General features: G+C 59.0%; 1 protein-coding gene across 4 annotated transcripts; it reads right to left on the bottom strand.

Annotated features, from left to right (window-relative positions):
• On the bottom strand, positions 1-8,818 carry CDH16 (cadherin 16). Of its 4 annotated transcripts, none has more exons than XM_033844671.2 (17): positions 8,774-8,818; positions 8,405-8,488; positions 7,822-7,977; positions 7,613-7,751; positions 7,095-7,253; positions 6,112-6,308; positions 5,356-5,478; positions 5,008-5,161; positions 4,519-4,746; positions 4,360-4,436; positions 4,097-4,285; positions 3,754-3,995; positions 3,062-3,199; positions 2,024-2,196; positions 1,786-1,893; positions 1,343-1,459; positions 1-549 (listed from the first exon to the last, which is right to left on the bottom strand). In XM_033844671.2, exons 1-17 carry the CDS (start codon positions 8,816-8,818, stop codon positions 452-454), a joined length of 2,427 nt encoding a protein of 808 aa, XP_033700562.1. In that variant the 3' UTR covers positions 1-451. The 4 variants fall into 4 exon arrangements, with proteins under 4 accessions (XP_033700562.1, XP_033700561.1, XP_033700563.1 ...); XM_033844670.2 differs by having other exon boundaries at positions 2,024-2,266; positions 3,066-3,199; XM_033844672.2 differs by having other exon boundaries at positions 2,024-2,150; positions 3,070-3,199.

The raw sequence follows: 8,818 nt of genomic DNA, 5'->3' as shown, positions 1-8,818 counted from the left end.
CCACCTTGCTCTAGCCTCAGGATCTCACCAAGAGCCCATATGATGCCCCTGTGTCTTTCCCCGCAGGGGACCCCAGGCTCATCCCTCAAGCCCCCACACCCTTTCTGTGCAGCCGGAGATGGGGAAGGGGTGAAAGGGCAGGTGGACATGGATAATGCACACACGCACATGGACACCTGGACATGGGCCCACAGTCCTCTAGGACCCACGCCCAGTTCTCCGAGGCTTTATTATTGGACAAACGTGAGCCATATGAAGTGCTCCCACGGGCAGCCCGTTTAGTCAGTGCGCAGGCTCTGCAGATAAGTCTGGTGATGTTGCCTCCCCCCTAGGGCAGGTGAAGGGGCTTCTGCCCTGTCCTGGCCCTCGTGGATCTGGAGTGCTGGGCCATCTCCCAGTGGATTCAGATGGAGCCAGAGGCCAAGTTCCCAGGAGGGGCTGCCTGGACCACTTAAACCGCCGCCTTCAGGGGCACACTGTCTACTGGCTGATCTAGGTCCTTCTTCCTCGCCAGGGTCAAGTGGGTGAAGATGAGGATGAGGAAGATGCCTGAGGGGCCGGAGAGGGATAGATCAGCCCTCCGAAAGGGCCATAGGACTTGTCTATCACTAGGGACTCCTTGCTGTTGGTATCGATTTAATAAGGCAGCAAAGTTTCCTAGACAGCATCCCCAAGGCTGGGCTGGGTATGACTCTGTGGTTCCGGCGCCTGAAGGAGCCTGACTGCTTGGCCTGCTCAGCCCTCACCAGGGCCAGAACACCCCAGCCTCCAAGGTCCCTTTCTCTGGGGAACAGTTTGGGTGGGGATCATCTGGGAGCCAGTGAGTTGTTCCCACGGACCTCTGAGAGAAAGGCACACTGTAGCAATGTGCTAGAACCAGCAAAGAAAACCAGCCAGGAGAAAAAATTAAGGGGCTAAAGAAACAAAGGGGATAGAGAGGGAGGCTTGGACTGAAAGAGTTAGGCTGGAAAGAGCTGGGCTCTGCCACTCCCTGGCTGTGTAACTTCAGACAAATCACTTAACCTCTCTGAGCATCAGTGACCTCATCTGGAAAATGGGGAAATGCCAGCACCACAGGGTTGTAGGGAGGATTCAACGCAATAATCCTATGCTTGGCATAAGGCCTGATACACAGTTAAGGCGTAGCAGTAACAGTAAATGCTGTTATCAATGAGGATGAGCTTGACTATGATAACAGGAGGCAACAGCATAATGACTAGGAGAGTTGGGGGGCTCCTTCTCCATCCCTGTGGGGACACCATGGGATGGGGCACTGTTTATCCGGAGGCTGTGGCTCCAGCCACCATTGCCCTCCCCCACACAGGAGCCCAACCTCCGTTACCTATTGCTATCAGCGTGCCCACGAGGATGCCCACCGCTGACAGCTTCGTGGGCATGCCCTTCATGCGGCCCACCTTACGCATGCACTGCCCCTCCACATTGCAGCGACACACGATCACTGGGGAGAGGCAGGGGAGGAAGGTAAGGGCAGTGGAGGCGGGCTCCGCAGCTCCTCAGAGCCCTCAGCCCAGCCCAGCTGGCCAGTATGTGGGTTTTGGTGCACATGCTGTGTTCATGCGTGTGGCAGGGGGATGCAAGCTCCTCTGTGCACGTGCCTGTGTGCACTGCAGTCTGTGCGCCCAGCCACACATATGCAGGTGTGCACAGGCATATGCTGTCCTTATGAGCCCATAGACGTATTGCCCAGCTCCTCCCCCTGCATCTCAGGGGTTCCCTCAGGAACCACAGGCCCCTGACCTTGGCTGCACCCCAGCCCGGCCTCACCTCGGACCTGGATCTGCCACACCCGGTCATGGTGGCTGACAACTATGGGGACTACATGTTCGCGTGGCTCCACCCAGTGCAGGCCCAGGGTGAGGTAGGCATGGGACCCTGTTGGGACCATAAGCAGCGATCAGAGTCACTAGCCCGCTCCCCGAGGCCCAGCCCCACGGCATCTCACTTCCAAGCACCACCCACTCCCCACCTTGGCCACAGCCTCCCTGCTTCCCCCACTACACACCATTGAGAGCCCGGAGGCGCCAATCCCGCTGCGCCGTGGGGTTGGGACCAAGGGCAAAGCTGTAGGGACCGTGTCCGCCGGCCAGGTCAGGGTCCCCTCTGGGTCCACCGACAACCACGCCACGGTCCTGGCGGGGTGTGCAGAGGTGTCGGGAGGGCTCAGGAGCCACAGTCGGGGTTGGGGCAGAAGGAGCCTTCAGGAAGTGGATCACGAGGGTTGCAGAGGTGCTCAGCGTTGGCTCATCTGCAGAGGAGGTAGTGCTGAGCTGGCCTGGGCCCTTCTGGGGGTGGGGTGAATTCAGAGTCCCTGGCCTGGTCCCCTTCCCCACAGCCCATCAGTCTCACCCTGTGAGTCCCCTTCCACGCCCCCTCCCTCCCCTCGACCCCCTCCTCTCCATCCCCTCTCTCTTCCTCACAATGCACTTCACCCCCTTCACTATCTAAACAGCTGCCAGGCCTTTCTGTGCCCTTCAGGATGCCAAGCTGGTTCTCACTGTCCCCCCACCTCACCCTGGCCCCTGGTGCCAGGGCCCAACAATGTGGAAATGCCCTGACTATAGATGAGTTCACCCCTGTCACAGGACAGCCCAGCTCAGAGCTGAAACCTGACTTCCTGAACGGACCTGCCCTTGGGCCATCTCTTCATCCTGTCAAAATGGCATTCGGAGTCCTCCCCACCTGGCCTCAGCGTCCCATCCAGGCTCACTTCCTGGCACGCCTGCCCCAGGAGAGCCACTGGCCCTCCCTCCCCACCCCCCAGTCCCACTACCTCTGCTCCCAGCCTGTGTCTGAAGCTGACACCCTGAGAGGCCCTCCAGGGCTGAGGTTGGGGGGTGGCAGGTGTCTGGAGGGAAGGGTGGTCTGAGAGGGGAGGCAGAGGCCAGGCCTTCTCAGAGAAGTATACTGGCCACAGCCCCTTGCCCATCCCTCCTGCCTGGAGCAGAGCGGCTGTCAGCAAGGGCGCTGGGGAGGAAGCTTCGCCCCGCCTGTCTGTCTTAGGTTTTCTCACCTTCCCAGAGGCCCCCACCACAGCCTGGCCATACCTGCATCCTGGGCCTCCACGAGCACTGTGTACTTGTCCCCAGGCTGTGCGCCCTGCAGGGCCCGGGCTATGTGCACCTCCCCGGAGACCTCCTCTATGCAGAGCCAGCCCTCTGAGTCATTGACCAGGGAGAACCTGAGGGTCAAAGAAGATGGGGCAGGGAGGCAGGGACCACATATGACGCCTTGACCAGAGACCTTCTGGGTCATGTGATCTGCCCAAGTTCCACATGCCCTTTGTGACTTGAGGGCAGCAGCAGTGCCCGTGATCTCGCTCCAGCTTAAGGGACTCGTTGGGGGGCAGGGCTTAAACCACAGATACTGTGGCTGAGGGAGGGACTCTCAGAGCCTGGGGGGCCTGACTCATTTCCACTATTCCCAGGTCAGCCCACAAAGGGGCCGGATAGAGCCAGAGCCTGGGAACGGCACCCAGTGCTGCGGTCTGGGTGGGCGGCTGGAAGAGGGCCTGGTCCAGGACAGTATGGGGAAGCATCATCTGAGCCCTCACGGGGTCCAAACACCCCTCTCCATCCAGCCCTGATCCCCACCAGGAGTCACAACCTTCACATTAACCATGGTTTGAGGAACATTGCAGGCTGTAGATAATGAGAGTTCCCTCCGAGGCCCTGGGATCATCCCAAGGAGGCAGGGGTGGTCCAGCCCAGCTAAGGGGCTGGTCTTCCGGCTCACCTGAGGGGATTGCTCATGGGGTCTGAGGGCCGGATGGTCAGCAGGAGGGAGCCAGCGGGGGTGCTGACTGGGACACTGGCCTGGTAGCTCTCCTGGTCCAACTGAGGGGGTGGCGTCACCCTTTCCACCAGCACAGTCACGGTGACTGTGGCTCCAGGGCCTGGGTCTGGCCCCACCGGCTCTGCCACGCTCCGCACCACCACCACCAACTTGTGACTTGGAGCTGCCTCGTAGCTGAGGTTCTGGAACCAGTGGGGCCCGGGTCACTGTGTGGGTCACGGCTTGGCACCCTGTGCATGAACGTGTGTGTGTGTGCGCCACTCCCCCACCCCTAGCCCCTTACCTTGAGGAGCCGCAGCTGGACACGACCAGAGTCTGGCTCCCAATCCAGGCCGAAGGTTCCCTCCACATCCCCTGCCTCAATGGCAAAGTCCATGAGGCGGAAGGCAGGCTCAAGGTCGGCGTCAGTGGCCATGAGTGTGGTCACCAGAGTCCCAGGCTCTGTGTCCTCAGGGAGGCTTAGAGGCTCAATCTGGAGAGATGGGGAGGGGCTGTGAGCCCCCCCGTTAGCACCTTCTCAAGGTGTCCTCCCCTGTTCCTGCTTACCTGGGAAGTGGTGAACTCAGGGGCATGGTCATTGATGTCCATGATCGTGACTGCAATCTCACAGGTGCTGCTGAGGCCTGAGGCAGGGGAGGGCATGTTGGGGAGACCAGGGTGGGGACAGAGGGGTCAGGGAACCCTGGTCACCTTCAGGGCACTTACCGCCCTCTGCTCCTCCCAGGTCAATGACCAGCACCTGAAGCAAGATGTTCTGGCCAGCTTGGAGGGGGGCAGCCCCCAGTGTCACACTGCCCGAGGTGGAGTCCAGCTCGAAAGCTCTCCCCTCTGCCCCCTCCTCAGGCTCTGGGCTCAGCAGCCGATACACAACGTGGGAATTGGGGGAACCGGGGGCATCTGCATCCTCTGCCGAAAGCTTAGCCACCTTGGTGCCTGCAAAGACATCACCCACATGGATGGGACCACAACCAGACCTCGAGGCCTTACCTCACCACTCTTCTTTGTGTGTGTGTGTGTGTGTGTGTGTGTGTGTGTGTGTGTGCGCGCGCGCACGCGCGCATGTGTGTGTATGTGTTGGGGGGTGAGACATTGATATAGGGACCTGAGGCTGGTCCCATCCCAGAGGAGAGCAAGATGGGATAGCTCACAGGGACTTCACCCCTCCCCCACCCCCTGACAAGGCTCATAGCCCACCTGGGGGGCTGAGCTCAGGAATGCTGATTGCGGGGCCTCGTGGGGGGCAGACAGGCATATTGTCATTCTCATCCATCACCACCACATGCAGTTCCAGAGGTTCGGCCGGGTAGTCCTCACCGCGGGTATTCTGAGCCCGCACCTGGAGCAGGTACTATAGCGGGCAGTGGAGGGCTTCAGATGAAGACCAGAGGCAGCTCCAGCCTGGCCTGGGTCTGGGTTCCCTTCTGGTGGCCAGCTCCAGCTCTTCTGCCTCAGTGCCTGTGGGGGATGTGACACCCCCGGAAGCCCACTGGACGGGGACCAAGCACCCCTCAGCCTGTCCTCCTGGCTTCCCCCTCACCTCACCTCAGCCTGGGCTTCTCGGTCCAGCTCCCTGGTCACGTAGAGTTTCCCCTCCTTGTCCACATCAAAGGGTCCAAGGGGCTGGCTCTCCAGGTGATAATGTACATCCCCCCCACTCCAATGTACCTGGGAGGGGGACACAGAATGAGGGCCCCCAGGACGAGGGGCAGGAATAGCCCATGTCAGCCCTTATATTCCAACTGTTCCTGGGTAGGGAGCCTGGGCCCCAACCGTTTTGTGACCTCAGGCAAGTTGCTGCCCTCTCTGGGGTCCAGGTAGGCTCCTTTTCTTTCAGGGCACTGTGACAACTCCACAGTGGCCTTGTCCTGGTCCAAGCCTGGATCTTGCCCAAAGTGCCTGAATGACCAGGTTGTTTTGTTCTCTGCCCTCTCAGGCTGGGCCTGACCCCAGGGCATTCCTCGAGGAGCCTGAGACATTCCTGGCCTGGGTGACAATCCCCATGGCAGCAAGGAGGTGACAGCTGTTCTGCTGAGGAAGCCTGGGATCAGCTCAGGAGGTCAGAGCACAGAGCCACGCCTGCCAGAGGATAGCAGGTGAGGAGCTAAAGGCCTGGTCCCAGGGCCTGATACGCTCACTCTGTCTTGAGAACTGATGGGGACAGTGGAGGGAGGAGCATAGGTAGGGGAGGAACAGGGGGTCAAGTTGAGCCCCAGACCCACCCCCCCAAATCTCCACGAGACTCAGGCCCAGCTACACCATCCATGGGGTTATTTCAGCTGCTAACAGCCACTTACTCACCTGGGCAATGTGGTGTGGGTACGGAACTTGGAGATTCTCTGCCAGGTGGACAGGATCTAGGGGCACCCAGGTGTTTTCTACTATGGAGACATCTACGGTGGCTGTGGCCTGGTGGCCCGAGGCCTCGTCACCCATGTCCTTGACCCGTACCAACAGCTGGTATGGCCCCTCCAGAGCCTGATCTAGGCTGGTGCTCCCTAGAAGGGGCAGGGTGGTCAGCTGAGCAGGGGGCCAGTGCATCCTGGTACCAAACACAAAGCCACGCGTATGTCAGGTGTTCAGGATACTCTCTTGGCCAATGGATGAGAGGGCCCTTTAGCACCATTGTGAGCATCCGACCAGGACTTGACGGTTTGCAAAATCACTTCCACATCTGTCCACACAATGAGTGGTTGATAGATTGGATAGGTGGATGACCAGGATGGGGGGTGGTAAACGGGTGGATAGGTAGATGAGTGAATGACCGGTTGGATAAATGGACAGTTGACTAGGTGGATGGATGGGGGTTTGAGAGGGTAGAAAGATGGGGATTTGGGCACGTGGATGGACGGTTGGATAGATGGACTGTATGTTTGCGTGGTAGATGGATGAATGGGTGGCTGGCTGAGTGGGTGTGTGATTGGCTTTTCTTTCCTTCCCCAACCTGTGCCTCTGGTCTGAACTCCCAGGTCCAGGTCTCTCCTGCCATCACTCCCAAGGTCTCCCAGCAGTGTCGCGGGCCATAACCCCTCAGGTCTCTCATATCCTTGTCTCTTAGGCCCAAGTCTGCAGAATGTATGGTTGAGGCACTTCCATCCACACCATTCCTTAACTCTCCAGGCATGGTCCTGCCTCCCCCATGTTTTTGCCTTGCTGCTCTCTCCAGCTGGAATACTTTTTCCGCCTGCTTTATCTCTCCAGCTCCAACCCATCCTGCAGCTCAGATGCAACCTTCCCCAGCTTTTCCCAACCCTCCCGCCTCTTCACACCCAGCTCAGGCTCACCCTCAGGGCTGAGAGCCAGAGCCCCCAGCTGAGGCTCCAGCTGGAACATATCTGCAGAAGGCTGGGATGGGGCCTGGTTCAGGATGTGGAATCGAAGATCCGAGTTGGCTGTGCCTGGCGCATCCCCGTCTGAAGCCTCAAGGAAGAAGAAGGGGACACCTGGTGTGTGTGGAGAGGGTTCACCATTAGGGGTGAAGGGGTGGGGAGAGTCTCCCAAGCTTCCTTTATCTCTCCCTGGGTCTTCCTTCTGTATTCATCATCATATCAGGATTCTGAAGGTGAGCCATGGCTCTTCACCCCACTTCATAGATGAGCAAACTGAGGCCAAGAGTAGATGGAACTCACCTGTGGATCCTCAGTGCGGTAGGGAGAGTGCAGGATGAGACAGAGATGGGAGGGGGCAACTTGGACCCTGACTGCCCTGTCCCTATGCCAACTCTATGGCCACCTCTTTACTCTCTGTTCTCCCATCAGTGGCCACCTGACCTTGCTGTGAGCTGGCTGCTTTGGGCACTCACCAGGCCTGGTGCCCTGGCTCAGCTGAACTTTGTAGATGGCCTGGGAGAAATGGGGCACCTGGTCATTCTCATCCTTCACATGCACAAGCACATGCTGCGGGCCCCACAAGACACGTCCATCCTCTGTCTCCAGGGTGACCTGGCAGGGAAGGGTAGTCAATGCCCCACCTTGCCTTGGTGGCTTTCTCCTACCCCTGGCCCAGTCATACCTGTAGCTGGTACTCTGCCTGTTCCTCCCGGTCCAGGGCCCTGGTCACCAGCAGGAAGCCAGACTGTGGATCCACAGCAAAGGGGCCCTCAGCTGCCACGCCTGAGTCTCCTGACAGAACAATCTGGCCCTCAGTCTCCTTACGGGGCAGTGGTAGCTGGCGAGGAGAGAACAGAGGTGAAGAGAGTGGGGGCCGGGCCTGGAGGATGCCCCCTCCATCTTATGGCCCCATTTTATATGTGGGGAGACTGAGGCTTAGAGAGCGTTGGCACTTGCCTGAGGTCACAAAGCCAGTAAGGAACAGGGTGGAAATTCAAAGCCAGAGCTCCTTCCCCTGTGCCTGATGCTCTCTATACTCCGTGCCCTACTTTCTAAAGCTTGAAACCCCCCCTCCATCACTTCATCCTTAAACTTAAAGCTCTACTTTCTTCTGGGATTAAAATCTTATTAGTCATTCACGCTATACCACATACTGTCTCGAAAGCAGGGTTGAAAAAAAGCCAGAGCAAGAAAGAGAAAGGAGTGCTGGAGGTCGGGGAAGCAGGACTTGGGGCGAGGGCAGCCCACGCATATCTCAGGCTCACCTTGGTCAAGTACAAAGGGAAATTTCCACCGTAGTTTTCCGGGACATCCACATACACCTCTGCAGGCTGGGCCCCGGGGAAAGCCTGTGGGAGGATTCTCACCACGTCAGCAAGCTGTACCTTCCTGCCGTGGGGGCCGGGACCTGACAGGGAAGGGGAATTCTGCCCCTTCCCTGGGCCTGGCTATACCTTAGCCCATCCACCCCCTGGCCTTTGACCTCCTGACCCCACAACAGGCCTGTAGCCAGCCCTCATCACCATCCCCCAAACACTACCGTCCATAGTCAGTGCAACTGGTCCAGGTAGAGTAGCGGGCGAGGGTACCAACCAAAGCTAGGATCTGAGGGTGAGGAGCAGGGCCCAGCTCACCTGGGGGATGAAGAGGCAAAGCAGACACAGCCAGGCAGGAACCAT

The sequence above is a fragment of the Tursiops truncatus genome, chromosome 19 (assembly GCF_011762595.2).
Source record: "Tursiops truncatus isolate mTurTru1 chromosome 19, mTurTru1.mat.Y, whole genome shotgun sequence".
Lineage (NCBI taxonomy): Eukaryota > Metazoa > Chordata > Mammalia > Artiodactyla > Delphinidae > Tursiops > Tursiops truncatus.
This window is presented reverse-complemented; position numbering and strand designations above follow the sequence as displayed.